Consider the following 20,026-nt stretch of genomic DNA (forward strand, 5'->3'; position numbering starts at 1 on the left):
CTCCTGGATTTCTGTACTTATGGGTGTTATACGGATGTATTTCTGTACTGCTGGTGATTCTGACTATTAATTTCTGTACTGCTGGAGGTTTGGGTGATGTATTTCGGTACTGATGAGGATCTAATAATTTATTTCTGTACTGCTGGTGGTTCAAATGATGATGGATTTTATACTGCTGGTGGTTCTTATGATGAACTTCTGAACTGCTGATAATTCTGGGTCCTGGGTTTCTGTACTGATGGGGTGTCTAGTGATTTATTTCTGTACTGCTGGTGGTTCTGATGATAAACTTCTGAACTGCTGGTGGTTCTGGTGATTCTGGGTCCTGGGTCTCTGTACCTGTACTGATGGGGTTTCTAGTGATTTATTTCTGTACTGCTGGTGGTTCTGATGATGGATTCTTGTGCTGTTATTGGTGCAGATCCTGTATACATTTAACAATTCACAAATTATAAGATTACATGATAATAGGCTATGTTAATAAAGTTTTATTGAGGTGACTATGTTTTTATTTATGTTCGGGGCATTAAAGGGGTTGTCCAAGTTTGTGATGAGTTTGCAGTCATTCTACGTGACTGCAGACTTCTGAATTCTCACAGCACGCGCTGCACGCTGTCGGGATTCTCTGGTGCAGGCAGTGATAGTAGGAGGTCACAAAACCGCAAGTATGCAATCTGTATACATGAAGTCACGTGCCGACTAGACAGGTGCGGCCTCACTCAATGAAAATGAAGTGAGACTGGACACATTTAGTCGGAATGTGGCCAGAAGTATACAAATAGTTTACTTGTGCTCACATAATCATCCACTCTTGCCACCAGCAAGGGAAAATCTTAAAAGTGTGCAGTGCATGCGCTGTGAGTATTCAGAGACCTAGGCACAAAGTGACTGCAGACTTTCATCAAAAACCTGGACGCGCCCTTTAATTATAAAATGAAGCCCTGTAGCAAATCCTAACAGCATGTAATATCCTCACTGTCAGGATTCAGCTCTGCTGGTTCCAGAAGTCATCACATGGCCACTTCACTCATACTTGCGGTCAAGTAACAACGAGCTTCTGTTCCTGCTTCTCTCATTTTTTCACTGAACATTGAGAGAATTAGGAAGAGCAGCTCGTTGGCACGTGAGTAAGGGTGCAAATCATATACAGTGGGGCAAAAAAGTATTTAGTCAGTCAGCAATAGTGCAAGTTCCACCACTTAAAAAGATGAGAGGCGTCTGTAATTTACATCATAGGTAGACCTCAACTATGGGAGACAAACTGAGAAAAAAAAATCCAGAAAATCACATTGTCTGTTTTTTAACATTTTATTTGCATATTATGGTGGAAAATAAGTATTTGGTCAGAAACAAAATTTCATCTCAATACTTTGTAATATGTCCTTTGTTGGCAATGACAGAGGTCAAATGTTTTCTGTAAGTCTTCACAAGGTTGCCACACACTGTTGTTGGTATGTTGGCCCATTCCTCCATGCAGATCTCATCTAGAGCAGTGATGTTTTTGGCTTTTCGCTTGGCAACATGGACTTTCAACTCCCTCCAAAGGTTTTCTATAGGGTTGAGATCTGGGACCTTGAAATGCTTCTTACGAAGCCACTCCTTCGTTGCCCTGGCGGTGTGCTTTGGATCATTGTCACGTTGAAAGACCCAGCCACGTTTCATCTTCAATGCCCTTGCTGATGGAAGGAGGTTTGCACTCAAAATCTCATGATACATGGCCCCATTCATTCTTTCATGTACCCGGATCAGTCATCCTGGCCCCTTTGCAGAGAAACAGCCCCAAAGCATGATGTTTCCACCACCATGCTTTACACTAGGTATGGTGTTTGATGGATGCAACTCAGTATTCTTTTTCCTCCAAACACGACAAGTTGTGTTTCTACCAAACAGTTCCAGTTTGGTTTCATCAGACCATATGACATTCTCCCAAAACTCCTCTGGATCATCCAAATGCTCTCTAGCAAACTTCAGACGGGCCCGGACATGTACTGGCTTAAGCAGTGGGACACGTCTGGCACTGCAGGATCTGAGTCCATGGTGGCGTAGTGTGTTACTTATGGTAGGCCTTGTTACATTGGTCCCAGCTCTCTGCAGTTCATTCACTAGGTCCCCCCGCGTGGTTCTGGGATTTTTGCTCACGTTCTTGTGATCATTCTGACCCCACGGGATGGGATTTTGCGTGGAGCCCCAGATCGAGGGAGATTATCAGTGGTCTTGTATGTCTTCCATTTTCGAATTATTGCTCCAACTGTTGATTTCTTCACTCCAAGCTGGTTGGCTATTGCAGATTCAGTCTTCCCAGCCTGGTACAGGGCTACAATTTTGTTTCTGGTGTCCTTTGACAGCTCTTTGGTCTTCACCATAGTGGAGTTTGGAGTCAGACTGTTTGAGGGTGTGCACAGGTGTCTTTTTATACTGATAACAAGTTTAAACAGGTGCCATTACTACAGGTAATGAGTGGAGGAAAGAGGAGACTCTTAAAGAAGAAGTTACAGGTCTGTGAGAGCCAGAAATCTTGATTGTTTGTTTCTGACCAAATACTTATTTTCCACCATAATATGCAAAAAAAATGATAAAAAAACAGACAATGTGATTTTCTGGATTTTTTTTTCTCAGTTTGTCTCCCATAGTTGAGGTCTACTTATGATGTAAACTGCAGACGCCTCTCATCTTTTTAAGTGGTGGAACTTGCACTATTGCTGACTGACTAAATACTTTTTTGCCCCACTGTATGTGCTTGATGGAGGGAGAGAGCAAAATAGAGTTCTTGATACCGCAGGTTGGAAAACCTAGATACACCTCTACTGCTGGGTAATTTTTACAGCACAATGAATGACGTAAAGCCATCACATGGTAAAATAATGAAGTTCTGGCAATTAGACGAAGGGGAGGAAGAAAACTCAGGAACAAAAATTAAAAATGAAGTCCCACAGAGGGAGGTTAAACGAGCAACTGTTAACTTATATTGTCGATCGTGTTCATTATGGGCATGCATCTTCCCATGTAAACACAGTTTATGGCCTCATTCAGTCTTCCGATCTTCTCACGTAAGCAAAAATGGACCAGTTACTTAGATCAGGGTTTCAATTTTACTCGTTTGTGGAGGGAGAAAAAATTTTTAAAAAGTTCACGCAACTTTCCGTTGAATGCTCATTCCACGGAGTGATATCTGTGAAAATAATGGAGAGCACTAGTACGAGAAAATCGGATGTCTCAGTGAGGCCTTAGATGTGTGTCCTGATCCAGTCCTGGTGTCCACCATCCACAGGCGTCCACTAGTTGCTGGATACTTACCAGCAATGTAGCGAATCTCAGGCAAACACATCATAAGGTCCCGGAATCTGTTGGGTTGATGTGGATACCTATACTCAGTGAAGTCCTGGCACACGTACCAATATCTCTTATTCAGCTGCTCGAGCTGAGAGATACTGCTAAGACCTTGGATATCTGTTGAAGAAAAAAAGCTGACAATTGAATGGAGGAAGGACCAAAGGTCAAAAATTCTAAGTTTGAACGTCAAACACTTGTTGCGTAAAAGGATAAAATGGCTGCAAGGACGACGTCACACAAAAAAGGTGGGAAATAAAAATGGGATAAAAAGATCACTACATTTTATGATCTAAATCAGAGCTTATGTAGAAGTCCTATAGATTGCCTTCTTATGTTATTTATTAAAAAATATATATATATTATTTTGAATAGTAATGTATTGTTAAAAAAAACCTCTAGTTTTTGGTGTAAATAAACATATGTTGTACCAGAAAAAAAAACAAAAAACAAAAAAAATCTAAAATAATTCACCTTCCTCTCTGTCCCAACATAGAATAATACTGAACAGCTCAGCCCACCATATAAATATCTGTAACTTGGTCAAATGACCCATTTTTGCTTTTTTTTTGGGGGGGGCAGCTACCACATTGCAATAACAGGCGATCAAAACATTGCATCTTCCGCAAAATGGTGTCAGTAAAAATGTCAGCTCAGGGCACAAAAAACGAGAACGCTACAGATATCGAAAAATAGCGACACAAGCAACATTTTTTTTTCTTCCGAGTTTCTCAACTTTTTATACACGTTTGGTATCTGTGAACTTGTACTGACGCGGACAATAGAACTCCAGGTCAGTTTTATCATATAGCGAATGTGATAAATCGAAAACATAAAAAATGCTTTTTTTTTTATTTTTTTTATTTTTTACCCCAATTTCCAGTACATTACGTAGTAGAATGAATGATGTCATTCAAAAGTACTGTTCGTTCTGCAAAAGAAAGGTCCTCGTACGGCTATATTGAAAAATAAAAAAAAAGGTATGGTTCTTGGAGGAAAAAAAAAACGAAAAGGAGGCCATGGCGTGAAGGGGTTAATGATCCGGCGCATCCACGGTCCTTTTACGCACCCCATTAAAAAAAATTTTTTTAATCTTGCCATTTTTTGGGGGGGGGGGGGGTGCGCGACGGTAGCAAAGGGGTTTCAGGCAAAAATGGGCCTTGAAGAAAGCAATACATCATATTAGTTCTAAGTTTTAGAATAGCAGTCGGGGGGGGGGGGGGGGGGGCGGGATATAAATAATAGGCAAAGTCAACAGAGTGCTGAAATATCAATCCTAAAACAAGAGTGACACAACATCAACCGTGTGTGGTCACTACATTGATCTACTGGTGTCAACATTCGCAGATAAAGTGAGAACAGCTGGTGATCCGTCACACAATCCTTGTTTGGATAGGGCTAATCTTCCAGCGCTGCTGCCTGTAATACATATGTGATATGACGCGTGTCCCGGCCTTGGTGGCAGCATTAAACTGCTATTAGATGGTGATTAATAAATGGAAAACTACGCATTGCCTGAGCACAACTTCCAAAAAAGTGCACTGCCACCTAGTGTCACGGAAAATCTGCCGCTGCAAATCACAAAACCCCAGCGGATGCTCACCTTGATTCAGGAAGTTAATGGCCTTCATGCAAACGTACTCTTCATTGCTCACTTTCATTTGCATGAATGTTCGATATAGGTAGATGAGTCTCTCCACCACTTCCACGCCATCTTCACAAAATCTGATGAAACGACACAATTTTATTATAAGTAACGGGAAATTTTCATTTCAATTTTTTGTGTTTTTGCTTGCAGTTGGATAAGTATTACATAGAATTTTGTTAGTTCGAAACAGAACCTGTCAACATGTCAAAAATGCCAACTGTTTGCTTTATTCGCCATACAATCGTGGAACTATATGCTTTTTTAGCGCAAATTTTTTATAGTGTTTACCAGGGGGCGTGGCTCACAGGCTAATTATGTAAAACTATGCAAGACAGACCCCAGAGGAACCAGTAATCCACACCACTTCGATAAACACCGTAAAATTAGGACTACATAAAAAGATGTTAAAAAAAATAATAAATTCAAGAAAATGGAATACTGCGGGGAGGAGCAGAATAAAACTGGTAAATTTTAAACCAGTGACAAGGCTTCTTTAAATAGAAGTAGGTATTGAGCCGCTGAGAGCAACTTCCTCCACCAAGATCATCTAGGATCTCGTTACTGCTGCGGATCCTATGTTAAAATTGGTAGCCATAGATCCCCATCAGCATCAGTTAGGAGGAGAGCGAGTGTGTGTATGTGGGGGTGGAGAGCAAGAGTGGGGGAGAGGGAGCGAGAGTCGGGGAGAGAGGGTGGGTGGGAGATAGCAAGAGTGGGTGGGAGAGAGCGAGAGTGGGTGGGAGATAGCGAGAGTGGGTGGGAGAGAGCGAGAGTGGGTGGGATAGCGAGAGTGGGTGGGAGAGAGCGAGAGTGGGTGGGAGAGAGCGAGAGTGGGTGGGAGAGAGCGAGAGTGGGTGGGAGAGAGCGAGAGTGGGTGGGAGAGAGAGAGAGTGGGTGGGAGAGAGCGAGAGTCGGGGAGAGAGAGAGTGGGTGGGAGAGAGCGAGAGTGGGTGGGAGAGAGAGAGTGGGTGGGAGAGAGAGAGTGGGTGGGAGAGAGCGAGAGTGGGTGGGAGAGAGCGAGAGTGGGTGGGAGAGAGCGAGAGTGGGTGGGAGAGAGCGAGAGTGGGTGGGAGAGAGCGAGAGTGGGTGGGAGAGAGCGAGAGTAGGTGGGAGAGAGAGAGAGTGGGTGGGAGAGCAAGAGTCGGGGGAGAGAGCAAGAGTCGGGGGAGAGAGCGAGAGTCGGAGAGAGCGAGAGTCGGGGGAGAGAGCGAGAGTCGGGGGAGAGAGCGAGAGTCGGGGAGAGAGCGAGAGTCGGGGAGAGAGCGAGAGTCGGAGAGAGCGAGAGTCGGGGGAGAGAGCGAGAGTGGGTGGGAGAGAGCGAGAGTGGGTGGGAGAGAGCGAGAGTGGGTGGGAGAGAGAGAGAGTGGGTGGGAGAGAGCGAGAGTGGGTGGGAGAGAGAGAGAGTGGGGGAGAGAGCGAGAGTCGGAGAGAGCGAGAGTCGGGGGAGAGAGCGAGAGTCGGGGGAGAGAGAGCGAGAGTCGGGGGAGAGAGCGAGAGTCGGGGGAGAGAGCGAGAGTCGGGGGAGAGAGCGAGAGTCGGGGGAGAGAGCGAGAGTCGGGGGAGAGAGCGAGAGTCGGGGGAGAGAGCGAGAGTCGGGGGAGAGTGGGAGGGGGTAAGAGGAGAGAGGGGAAATTGAGTGGGAAAGAGAGGGGGAAACAATGAGGAGAAAGAGGTGGAGAGGAAGATGGGGAGGGAGAGGCAGGGGAAAGGGAGAGGGAAGGGGAGAAAAAAACAGGAGTGAAAGAAAGGAAAGAGAGAGAGAAAGTGGGTGGGAAAGAGATGCTCTTTGGGGCTTATGAACTCAAAATTCCCAACTCAAATACCTAGGTTTGTTATTATTATTATTATTATTATTATACATTTTTATAGCGCCATTTATTCCATGGCGCTTTACATGTGAATACGGGGCAAATATAGACAAATACATTAAACATGAGCAGATAACAAGGCACACGAGTACATAAAGAGGGAGGACCCTGCCCGCGAGGGCTCACAGTCTGCAGGGGGTGGGTGAGGATACACTAAGAGAGGGAAGAGCTGGCTGTGCGGCTGTTCAGTAGGTTGAGGATCACTGCAGGCTGTAGGCTTGTCGGAAGAGATGAGTCTTCAGGTTCTTTTTGAAGGTTTCTATGGTAGGCGCAAGTCTGATGTGTTGGGGTAGAGAGTTCCAGAGTATGGGGAAAGCACGGGAGAAGTCTTGGATGCGGTTATGGGAAGAAGAGATGAGAGGGGAGTAGAGAAGGAGGTCTTGGGAGGATCGGAGGTCGCGTGTAGGTAGGTACCGGGAGACCATGTCACAGATGTATGGAGGAGACAGGTTGTGGATGGCTTTGTATGTCAGTGTGAGGGTTTTGAACTGGAGTCTCTGTTGCACCAAACTACCCCTTAAAGGATGGTGTGTCTTATTACCCTAAGAGCAGCATGATGCAGGGGCAGAGTCCCTGATTCCAGAGATGTTACTCATTGTGCTGCTTGCTGCAGTTTGGATAATTGTAACAAAACTACAGCAAGCAGCCCAGTAAGTGACACATCTCTGAAGTCAAGTTCTCGGTCTCTACATTATGCTGCTCTCAGATTATGGGGCAAAAACTTATCGACAGGCTCTCTTTAAATATTTTTCATGCAGAGAATCGCTATGCAGTTATACGTATGTTCCCACAACACTGTTTCCAGCTGAAGCAGCTGCAGAATACAGACCGGCATGGTCTTAGGTGGGAGTGGAGATGATCAGGACAACACGGTGTGCAGGAAATACAAGAATTACTGAGAGACCAGTCTAGCGCACAGACAACGGCTTTTCACATAATCCTTCTAATTAGATGGTTAGTAACTGTTCCCTTGAACTGCTCACCCAGGTGGAATCTGTTATACCATGTGTGCATTTACTAAACGCTAGTACAGAGCTGGCAACTCCTTCCATGCCAGGACAGCTCTGTGGGATGGATGACTTACAGACGCCTACTGAAGACATATATTATGTGCTACCTGCCCTTGTCTAGAAGGGTTAAACTATGGCATATAACTTTACAATCTCTCCTATAAACTAGCAAACAAGAACTCCTTATATTTAAAGGAGGAAAAAAACATGAAAATCCTTAACTAGAAAGAATCGGAATTCAGGACTCCAGTAAAGTGGGATGGTGACCTGTATGGTAGCATATAGGATTTTATGGGATTTTTGGAGTATGCTTGAAATAATACCCCACTCTGAAAATAAGCCCTATTTACAGTCAAGAGCAGCACTTGGGGTGTGTGGCAAACTGGGCAACTTCCCAGAAACCCCAATCTCCTAGAGGCCACCACCATTTCTATTCCAAAGTTAAAACCGATTAAGGACCTTTGGTGCCTGTGAAAAAAATTATCACTTTCATGTAACTATTAGGTCACCAAAGGTTCTTTAACTGCAGAAGTCTAGATGGACTAAAGAGGACACATGCTGGTATGCAGGTCTGGCATTTGGGAGAAGGGGGGTGGAAACTGGGCAATTTGTCAGGGCCCCTAAGAGAGTGGGGGCCACCCATTATTTATTTTCTAAGCTAGGAATTCTTTAGAACCTTTGGTGACATCACCGTCTTGTAATCATGATGTCACCAATTGTCCTTTTAACTGCATAAGTCTAGAGGAACTAAAGAGTAGACTGGCTGCTATGTACTGTTAGTGTGTGTGTGTGTGTGTGTGTGTGTGTATATATATACATACACGTGCTTTTCACAAAATTAAAACAAAGTTAAGTCATTTATGTTCTTGAATACAAACATTGAAACCCCTATATTATATAGATTCATAACAAACAGAATGATCTATTTCAAGTATATATTTCTGTTAAGGATTAACATTAAGGATTTCTGTTAATGCTGAGCATGGAAACGGGGTCATGACCTGTTGGAAAAAGAGTAGACTAGCAATCCCTTATATTTTGAAAAGCAATTTTAAAGAGTATTGGCAAGGGGCTAGATGTAATGTTCGAGAGGAGGTGGAGGCTGCTGATATCAAACAAACCTACTGATGCCAGGGTGATCGGACAATAGTCTAACGTAGGGATGGGCAATTAGTTTTCCCAAGGTGGCACATGAGATATTATGACTGTTGTAGAGGGCCAAACCAACGAGCCAAACTTAATTCTGCTTATTACTGTTATTATTGTTTTATATTAAATTTGTATCACTTAATATTGAGGTGAATTATGTCTACTGAATTGCTGCTACTGTTCATACATGTTACAGCAAGACTTATTGTAACTTGTATTCTTATCCGTAGCAGCTAATCAAAGCCCCAATGTAGAATTACGTCCCCCATACTGCCCTGATGCAGAATGACATTCCCAAACAGTCCTCATGCAGAATGAAGCCACCACACATCCCCCTTGGAGAATAATGTCCCCCACACATCCCCCTTGGAGAATAATGTCCCCCACACATCCCCCTTGGAGAATAATTTTCCCCACACATCCCCCTTGGAGAATAATTTTCCCCACACAGCCCCCTTGGAGAATAATTTTCCAAACACAGCCCCCTTGGAGAATAATTTTCCACACACAGCCCCCTTGGAGAATAATGTCCACCACTCATCCCTCTTGGAGAATAATGTCCCCAACACATCCCCCTTGGAGAATAATGTCCCCCACACATCCCCCTTGGAGAATAATGTCCCCCACACATCCCCCTTGGAGAATAATGTCCCCCACACATCCCCCTTGGAGAATAATGTCCCCCACACATCCCCCTTGGAGAATAATGTCCTCCACACATCCCCCTTGGAGAATAATTTTCCCCACACAGCCCCTTTGGAGAATAATGTCCCCCAAACAGCACCTTTGGAGAATAATGTCCACCACACAGCCTCCTTACACATTGTGTCTGGCAGTGGGCTCATAGAAAACACGGAGATGAGATGATGGAGTTTATAATATTGTGCGTACAAAGGGCTTTCTCCAGTTGTCTACCGCCAATAGAAATGATTAATTTAGCTATGAAATAATTGGATTTGATTGACATTTTTCTGGTGCCAACTTGCCCAGAGCCCCAATAAAAAAAAATCTCCTGATTCACAGTAGAAATCGTGTCTGTTTTCATTTCAGCCCTACAAATCCACACTGCCTCAGCCAAGAAAATAATATTGGAGTGTTGAAGTTCTTTTTACAAAAGCCTGAATGCTTAGAATGAGAAACAGCAGGTGCAAAGATTGCAGAATTGCCAGGTGCCGGAATCCCACGCGGAGAAGTCCTAATGAACTGGATCCTCAAGAGCAGCGTGCATTCCTCCAATACCAATACATGACATCTCCCTGTTTCTTCAGATCAATTCCGCTTTGTTTTAGATTTCAGGTCACTATAAACATATCGCGACGGACTACAGACGATTAAGAAACTGAGATTGCTACTGATAAAAGTCTGGTAAACTGGAGCAGAGAACTTAGGTTTAACACTTGGTTAGGACCAGATTCTAACCACACTGTAGACCTATTTAGTGTACGACACCATTATGCCAGCCTTCACTGACTGGCTGAGATGAAAGGGTAACTTTAGTAGATATAAGAAAAATAAGATAGCGCTTGTAACATTGAACTTGCCACATACATGGCATTTATGTTGGCCGAATCAAGAATTTTGTCGGGATTGGCCAATCTAACGTGTATTGGGGCTTCTCAACTTCCTTGAAGACAAATATCAGAGAAGAGAATTATCGGGTAGGTGGATTTCAATATGTACAATCCTTTTGCTCTCTGGGAAGATACGTTCATGTGTATTTGATATCGTTGCAACTGAGCAAGTGTCTACAGCCATTCTTGTCAATGTACAGTGCAGTAATTGCAACTCACCTCTATTTTAATAAAGAGGATCAAGATGCAATACCAGACGTGAGTAAGCATGTAAAAACACAAATGCAAAAAAATAAAACCCTTTCTCGCAATCTTGAAAACTCCCTGTAAATAAATCACTATATTATTACAATTGGGCAGAGTCTCACTAGACTGATATTGGACTATGAATTCACTCTTGTGATGTAACCGCTACAACTTTGTGGTTGCACAGCAAGCAGAGAAATGACCGGAATTAACAAATCACACGATTAGAACAGTTCAGTCCGGAGTGGGAGTTTATAGCAATGTGAAGCTTTCCTAGAGTCAGAGTTTTCACGGCTGTTGAGCAATGTCACCAACACATAGAGGTGTTCTGTATGAATCCGGAGGTGTAGGAGTTCTACAAAGGAGCCACGAATAACAAGGTGCAGATAACTTTTGGGTGTGCAAGCTTGTTAGTGGCTCTCCGGAGCTGGCCAGAGGCTGGTGCAGCTGTGCATGAACCTACAACCAGCCCTAAATCAAGCTGTAATCTGGCGCCCGATAAGGGTCTGATTATTAAAAAAACACACGTCGTTAATCACTGGGAATAATACATAGCTGCAAATGCAGATAAGGCTAGATTTAGAGAGACCAATACATGCATTGCAGAGACCCTGGCTCATTTCTAGTAATTAATGGCTCAAAAGCCAGAGGTCATAGTTGTAAAATAATTTTACATTTACATTAATGTGAAATCTGAACTTTGGTGATGTGGATGAGGTAACTTGGAGGGTAATGTGGCACGGCTGTTTTATGCCATTTCATCATGCAGTGACTATAGTTATAAGCAAAAACCCTTTTCAGGGGTGCAGCTATGGGGTTTGCAGCTACCCCTGTGTCATATGAGAAGGTACAAGTATTATAAATGGTACATGACAGGAGTAGTCAATAAGCTTCAATTAAAGGGTTATTCCCAAAACAGCAAGTTATCCACTATTCATTGGATAGTGGATAACTTGTCTAGCTGGGGGTCATACAACTGATACCCTCAGAGATTTGGAGAACAGAGCTTTGCAGAGCCTGGTCTTGAATGTAGCGGAAGCTATACATGTTCCATCTCTGCCCCATTCATTATCTATGGGACTTCCTGAGAAAACAGTACAGTGTGTTGCTTTGTCCAGAAGTTACAATAGACAATTACTGGAGTGGAGGTTGAGAATGTGCAACACCACTCCATTCATGATGTTTTGACATTGCTGAAGGTCCGATTGGTCAGATCTTCAGTGATCAGAAAGTTATCCTCCATCATATACATCTATAACCCTTTAAAACCACATTTACATAATGCTCTGGATCTAGGCTTGGTGTGTATGCTGTCAAACTACACAACAACAGATCGTCCAAAAGGTTCAATAGACCTGACTGATGCCAAAAGACCCTATCTTTTCTCTCCGGGCTCAGTAGCTGAGCCTGCTTCATACCAAGCAGGCACAGGCTGATACCTAGATGGTATTTGTCTTTAACTACAGCGTTCACTCCATTCTTTGCAGTTTAATGGATCTAAATGTCAATTGCTGGTGCATGTGTCTCTTTATCAGGCATAGAATTCTATGCCTGATGAAGAGACCTGCGTAGTCTCGAACCAGTACAGTACCAGTACAATGTGCCTATAAAGAAGAGCGCAGTTTAGAAATGTAAAGCTTTATGTACCAGTACAATGTGTCTATAAAGAAGAGCGCAGTTTAGAAATGTAAAGCTTCATGTACCAGTACAATGTGCCTATAAAGAAGAGCGCAGTTTAGAAATGTAAAGCTTCATGTACCAGTACAATGTAACTATAAAGAAGAGCGCAGTTTAGAAATGTAAAGCTTTATGTAACAGTACAATGTGCCTATAAAGAAGAGCGCAGTTTAGAAATGTAAAGCTTTATGTACCAGTACAATGTGCCTATAAAGAAGAGCGCAGTTTAGAAATGTAAAGCTTCATGTACCCGTACAATGTGCCTATAAAGAAGAGCGCAGTTTAGAAATGTAAAGCTTCATGTACCAGTACAATGTGTCTATAAAGAAGAGCGCAGTTTAGAAATGTAAAGCTTCATGTACCAGTACAATGTGCCTATAAAGAAGAGCGCAGTTTAGAAATGTAAAGCTTCATGTACCAGTACAATGTGCCTATAAAGAGCGCAGTTTAGAAATGTAAAGCTTTATGTACCAGTACAATGTGCCTATAAAGAAGAGCGCAGTTTAGAAATGTAAAGCTTCATGTACCCGTACAATGTGCCTATAAAGAAGAGCGCAGTTTAGAAATGTAAAGCTTCATGTACCAGTACAATGTGCCTATAAAGAAGAGCACAGTTTAGAAATGTAAAGCTTTATGTACCAGTACAATGTGCCTATAAAGAAGAGCGCAGTTTAGAAATGTAAAGCTTCATGTACCCGTACAATGTGCCTATAAAGAAGAGCGCAGTTTAGAAATGTAAAGCTTCATGTACCAGTACAATGTGTCTATAAAGAAGAGCGCAGTTTAGAAATGTAAAGCTTCATGTACCAGTACAATGTGCCTATAAAGAAGAGCGCAGTTTAGAAATGTAAAGCTTCATGTACCAGTACAATGTGCCTATAAAGAGCGCAGTTTAGAAATGTAAAGCTTTATGTACCAGTACAATGTGCCTATAAAGAAGAGCGCAGTTTAGAAATGTAAAGCTTCATGTACCAGTACAATGTGCCTATAAAGAAGAGCACAGTTTAGAAATGTAAAGCTTTATGTACCAGTACAATGTGCCTATAAAGAAGAGCGCAGTTTAGAAATGTAAAGCTTCATGTACCCGTACAATGTGCCTATAAAGAAGAGCGCAGTTTAGAAATGTAAAGCTTTATGTACCAGTACAATGTGCCTATAAAGAAGAGAAATGCAAGCAGAAAAATATTCTTTTGGCCTTTGCCATGCAGCCTGTGGCTCACGCCTCCCTGCCAAAGGTTGTAAGATCGAATCCCTCAAGGGAAGCAGAAAATTAATGTATGTGTGTATACTGTTGTAGCGTACAGAAAAAAACAGGAGACATCACTGTGCTGTACAGACTGCCCTGACCTCCTGGGACAGCATGACATCTCCCCCAATTCTAACAATAGTGGTGTTGAGACAGCATCGAGCTTCAATACCATGTAGATAAATAAATGGCAAATGTGGGATGATCCCTTTCCCCCCCAAGCAAAATCCAAATAAAAGAAGGTGGCTTCAGCATCCAGTGATGATCAACTTGTTCTATTATTGCATCACAAATACAGAAGCAGCAGCAACGTTTCTACCCCTAATATAAATCTGGGTCTTTGTCAAGCTAACACAGGAGGAAGCAGCCCTACCCCCTACAATCAAAAGAACTGTACATAAACAATAAATATGCCTATATAATAAGTTGGGTCGAATGAAGGTTGAGAAGATGATGTGAACACATGCTTAGGCATATACCTTAAGCTTGTCCTAATAGGTTTTCATGCAGCGAATGATGACATGTCTAAATACAATCTGTGTACAACGCAACAGAATATGTGAGCTCTAAATAAACAGCAGAAATAAATATACAATATTTTTTAGGTGCACAGATTAGACTACAGATGGAAAATCTAAAAGTATAGATGCAACTTCTCTATGTTAAATGGAATGCATCATCAGAAAATTACCTATTGTAATTGTAAAATTTTGTATTAAATAGAATTTTAAAACATTTTTTTGCCAATGTTTATTTTTTCTTCATATTAAGATTTTTATAGGAAAAAAAATTAATAATCTTTCAATTTTCATACCGACTACTGGGTCTTTTTTGACTCATAATTCCTGTGCTATCAGAAACAGTTTTCAGCAGGCTCCTTATCATCAGAGGCAGGATTACAATGGCAGGCAATACCTCTACACACAGGTGATAACACAGGTACCACCAATCACTGCACTCTCCCTTCACAAAGACAGTTTCACTCTCTGATGAAATGCTTCAATGCAAAGTATAGGGCCGGGGTTTCAACATTGTGGTTAATGCACATGTATAACTCCTGAAACAACAGGAAGTAAAAAAAAAAAAAAAAAAGGTCCCAGTGGCCAGGGTGAACACTGCAAGGTTTCAATATTTTGTTATCTTTTTTTTTTTTTTTTTTAGACAAAATGTGATGTGTAGCAAAAAAACCCATAAAATAACAACATTGACAATTTAAGCTTAAAAGTCAGTTTTCCCGCAGGATGATCGTTTCACTTGTTCGTTGTCAGCCTGTATCCATTAAACGATTATCGGGAAAGGACCAATCGGCTGGTGGAAATGCGCTATAATTTTTTATTTCAATGTATCAGCAAAAAACACTCCTAATCTCAACTGCATCCATGCGACACTCACCACCGATGTTTCCAGATGCAGTAATAGTAACTGGAGCCAGTTATGGCACTCACCTATGCAGATCTTTATCAGATGGAAAGAATTTCGAGGTGACATCTGCCAGATCCCCAAAGATCTGCTTGTTGTAAGTAGTAAGTGAGGAGAGTAATATTAGCTCCTGCCATGTTGTACTCAGCAGGCAGGTGTAATCTTTGATGGAAAAATCGGAGAAAAATGGCAACTTCTTCACCCATGTGATCTGACGGAACAGGAGCTCATCTGCAAGTCGGCAGAGCAAGGCGAACAGCTCGGACTGGGTCACCTTGTACCTGTGCGTGTAGACACAAAGTGCGACCAGGTTAGAAGAAACAAGCAAAAAACTGAAGAAAGAAACGACAGAAAGTGTCACAAACCATCAGTATAAAGAATTAGATGCTGAGTAGTGATGAGCGAGTATACTCGTTGCTCGGGTTTTCAGGAGCACGCTCAGGTGATCTCCGAGTATTTGTTAGTGTTCGGAGATTTAGTTTTCATCGCCGCAAATGAATGACTTACAGCTACTAGCCAGGCTGAGTACATGTGGGGGTTGCCTGGTTGCTAGGGAACCCCCACATGTAATCAAGCTGTCTAGTAGCCGCAAATCCTTCAGCTGAGGCGATGAAAACTTAATCTCCAAGCACTAACAAATACTCGGAGACCATACATGCGTGCTCTGGAAAACCCAAGCAACGAGTACACTCACTCATCATTAATGCTGAGGTATTATTATTATTATTATAGCGCCATCTATTACATGGCGTTTTACATGTGAGGAGGGGTATACATAATAAAAACAAGTACAATAATCTTAAACAATACAAGTCATAACTGGTACAGGAGGAGTGAGGACCCTGCCCGCGAAGGCTCACAATCTACAAGGGATGGGTGAGAATACAGTAGGTGAGGATAGAGCTGGTCATGCAGCGGTTTGGTCGATCGGTGGTTACTGCAGGTTGTAGGCTTGTCGGAAGAGGTGGGTCTTCAAGTTCTTTTTGAAGGTTTCAATGGTAGGAGAGAGTCTGATGTGTTGTGGTAGAGGGTGTGGGTAGGGGTGATGTGCGGGAGAAATCTTGTATACGATTGTGGGAAGAGGAGATAAGAGGGGAGTAGAGGAGGAGATCTTGTGAGTATCGGAGGTTGTGTGCAGGTAAGTACCGGGAGACGAGGTCACAGATGTATGGAGGAGACAGGTTGTGGATGGCTTTATACGTCATGGTTAGGGTTTTGTACTGGAGTCTCTGGGCAATGGGGAGCCAGTGAAGGGATTGACAGAGGGGAGAGGCCGGGGAATAGCGGGAGGACAGGTGGATTAGTCGGGCAACAGAGTTAGGATAGATAGGACGGGTGCGAGAGTGTTAGAGGGGAGGCCACAGAGCAGGAGGTTGCAGTAGTCAAGGTGAGAGATGATGAGGGCATGGACTAGGATTTTTCGCAGATTCATGATTGAGGAATGAACGGATTCGTGAAATATTTTTGAGTTGAAGTTGGCAGGAAGTGGAAAGGGCTTGGATATGTGGTTTGAAGGAGAGATCAGCGTCAAGGATTACCCCAAGGCAGCGAGCTTGTGGGACTGGGGAGAGTGGGAATCCATTTACTGTAATGGATAGGTTCGTTGGGGGGGTCGCATGAGATGGGGGAAAGATGATGAATTCTGTTTTGTCAATGTTAAGTTTCAGAAATCTAGCGGAGAAGAAGGATGAAATAGTGGACAGACATTGAGGGATTCTGGTTAGTAGGGAGGTGATATCTGGTCCAGAGATGTAGATCTGTGTGACATCTGCATAGAGGTGATACTGAAAGCCATGAGATTCTACGAGCTGTCCCAGGCCAAAGGTGTAAATGGAGAAGAGCAGGGGCCCAAGGACTGAACCTTGTGGGACTCCGACAGATAGGGGGCGAGGTGAGGAGGTGGTGTGTGAGTGGGAGACGCTGAATGTCCGGTCTGTTAGGTATGATGAGATCCAGGATAGGGCCAAGTCTGTGATGCCAAGGGATGAGAGGGTCTGTAATAATAGGGAATGGTCCACTGTGTCAAAGGCAGCCGACAGGTCGAGGAGGAGGAGGACAGAGTAGTGTCGCTTACTCTTGGCGGTTAAGAGGTCACTGGTGACCTTAGTTAGGGCAGTTTCAGTGGAATGGTGTGACCGGAAGCCAGATTGCAAGCGGTCAAAGAGGGAGCAAGAAGAGAGATGGGAGGACAGTTCAAGGTAAACGTGTTGTTCCAGTAGTTTGGAGGCATAAGGGAGAAGTGATATAGGGTGATAGCTAGATACAGAGGAAGGGTCAAGAGAGGGCTTTTTGAGGATAGGTGTGATGGAGGCATGTTTAAAGCTTGAGGGGAAAACACCAGTTGTTAGTGATAGGTTGAAGAGATGGGTTAGGGTTGGGATGAAGATTGTGGTGAGGTTTGGGATGAGGTGGGATGGGAGTGGGTCAAGTGCACAGGTGGTGAGATGCGATCTTGAGAGTAGAGTGGAGAGTTGATCTTCTGTAATGGTGGAGAAGTTGGTTTTGGAGGTGGAGGGCTGGGAAGTCGGGAGGAAGGGCTCTGAGGGTTGTTGACCAAAACTGTCTCTGATGCTATCAATCTTCTGATTGAAAAATGAGGCAAAGTCTTCAGCGGAGATAAGTGGGGAGGGAGGAGGTGCTGGGGGACGGAGGAGAGAATTGAAGGTGTTGAATAACTTTTGTGTGGTCTTGAAAGGAGTGAGGGACTGTTTGAATGCGATGAAGTGCTCGTTGGAGTGAGATCTTTTCCATGTGCGCTCAGCAGCCCTGGAAGCTCGCCTCAGTTCTTTGGTCAGGCTGGTGTGCCAGGGCTGTCTGTTGATTTTGCGAGCTTTGGTATGTGTAAGTAGGGCAGCAGATTCCAAAGCTACAGCTATTGTGGTGTTATATAGAGCGGCAGCGTCATCCGCATTGTGTAGGGAACTTATGTCTGTGAGAGGGAGGAGGGATTCAGAGAATGAATGTAGGTCAAGATGTTTAAGATTTCTGCGAGGGTCTGAAAGTTTGTGGGGTGGGGATTGTAGACATGGAGTGGAGAGAGATGAGAATGTGAGAAGGTTGTGGTCAGAGAGTGGAAGAGGTGAGTTAGAGAGGTTAGATAGAGAGCAGAGGCGGGTGAAGATGAGGTCCAGTGTGTGACCATCTTTGTGAGTGGCTGCAGAAGACCATTGAGTGAGGCCGAAGGAGGAAGTGAGAGTTAGAAGTTTAGTGGCAGCTGAGAGGGAAGTGTCAATGGGGATGTTGAAGTCGCCCATGAGGGGGGCGGTAAATGACAGCCAGTTGGAGGGGGAGTAGATGCGCACAGAATGCACCTCAAAGGAAGGGAGGGTAATAGAGGGTGGCAGTGGAATTGGGGTGAAGGAGCAGTTATCTGACAGGAGAAAATCAACTCCTCCGCCATGTTTGCTGCTGGGGCGGGGTGTGTGAGAAAGGTGGAAGCCACCGTAAAGAGTGCAGCAGGGGAGGCTGTGTCAGAAGGGGTGAGCCAGGTTTCGGTGATGGCGAGGAAGGAAAGTTTGGTAGTAACAAAAAGATCATGGATGTAGGAAAGCTTGTTGCAGACAGAGTGAGCGTTCCACAGAGCTCCTGTGGGACTGGGGAAGCGGGGGCTGGGCGAATGGGTATAAGGTTAGAGAGGTTACGGAAGTTTGTGATAGAGCGTGGATTGGAGGTAGAAATGACTGTGGGATTATGGTGAAGAGGACCAGGATTTGGAGAGATATCAGAGTAGTGCACCAACACCAAGCAGAGGGGAGCAAAACCTTCATAATTACATCACCACTATACTGACATGGGGGGCACAGGACCTCGCGCTCTCATGGTCAGTGGCAATCCTAGTGGCCGGACCCCCACCGATGATACATCGATTGTCCATTCTGAGTATTTGGCTAACATCTCTCTTCTCAACCCCGACACGCGTGTACACTCAGTGAGTGTGCACGCTATGTGCATCCGAGTGGGGAGAAGGGAGCAAACAATGCCCCACACAGACAGCGGTAGGCCAAACCTTTTACTTTTTTTTGTTTCTTCAGGCATTGCGGGTTACCATTCGTATTTGCTTGTCTGCAATGTGTCACAGCACAACACTTGCACAGGAAATACGGCAGAGAGCAGGGTCAGTAGTCGACATGGACTGCTAAGCTGTGCTACATCATCATGCCCCCTGGTCATGCACAGTTCACAGCTATAGGTAGGACCAGGCGCCATTTTGTTGTAGACCAGCGCTATGTCTTGAGCTGAAATTCTTCTCTGTTGCTGCTACTTACAGTGTTCAGAGTGCAGCAGCCGGAAACTATTGGACTGCTGCGCTTTGCACAGTAAGTAGGTGTGAGCGATGTCAGCAGATCGAGCACGAGGGCAGCGGTGAACACAGGTTGGACAGTCTGGCATCAGTAGCCCAATCTATTCTTACAGCTGGATGAAGTCACGGTCACAGCTCACTTCTACTTACAGCGTGCAGAGTGCAGCAGTCAAATCATTGCACTCTAAACACAAAGTAGGGGTGAGCGGAGAAAGCCAGTTGCTGCACCAGGGTTGTGGAGGCGACTTGTTACAGAAGCGCCTGTGCAGCTGGTTGACCTGCAGAGGGTCCCCGAGGGAAGAGAAGCCCACTCCACTATAGAAAACAGTCCATGTCAGTCTGTGCTGTCTCACTGATTTGCGTCTGCCCTGTGCTCCTATATGCACCACCTGCAGGCGCAGGGAAGAAAGGGAGTTTCACTCTTTATAATGCAGTCACCAGAACTGGCTGTACAGGTGTGGAAAGTATTACCCAAGTAAAAAATTTACCAGACCTGCTCTCCCCATGTAATAGTCCCCTAAGGGAACTAAAAAAATGTAATCTCTCCCTTCTACTCCATTATAAA

General features: G+C 44.0%; 1 protein-coding gene across 1 annotated transcript in view; it reads right to left on the minus strand.

The window, feature by feature from the left end:
* The window catches only part of NR6A1 (nuclear receptor subfamily 6 group A member 1), a 93,292-nt gene that overhangs the window by 3,861 nt on the left and 69,405 nt on the right, over positions 1-20,026 (minus strand). Inside the window, exons 6-8 of the mRNA XM_069748471.1 lie at positions 15,188-15,442; positions 4,931-5,052; positions 3,295-3,447 (exon numbers count right to left, since the gene is read on the minus strand). Of these exons, the coding sequence (XP_069604572.1) occupies positions 3,295-3,447; positions 4,931-5,052; positions 15,188-15,442 (530 nt within the window). The remainder of the gene's footprint in view (positions 1-3,294; positions 3,448-4,930; positions 5,053-15,187; positions 15,443-20,026) is intronic.

This window comes from Ranitomeya imitator, chromosome 2 (genome assembly GCF_032444005.1).
Source record: "Ranitomeya imitator isolate aRanImi1 chromosome 2, aRanImi1.pri, whole genome shotgun sequence".
NCBI lineage: Eukaryota > Metazoa > Chordata > Amphibia > Anura > Dendrobatidae > Ranitomeya > Ranitomeya imitator.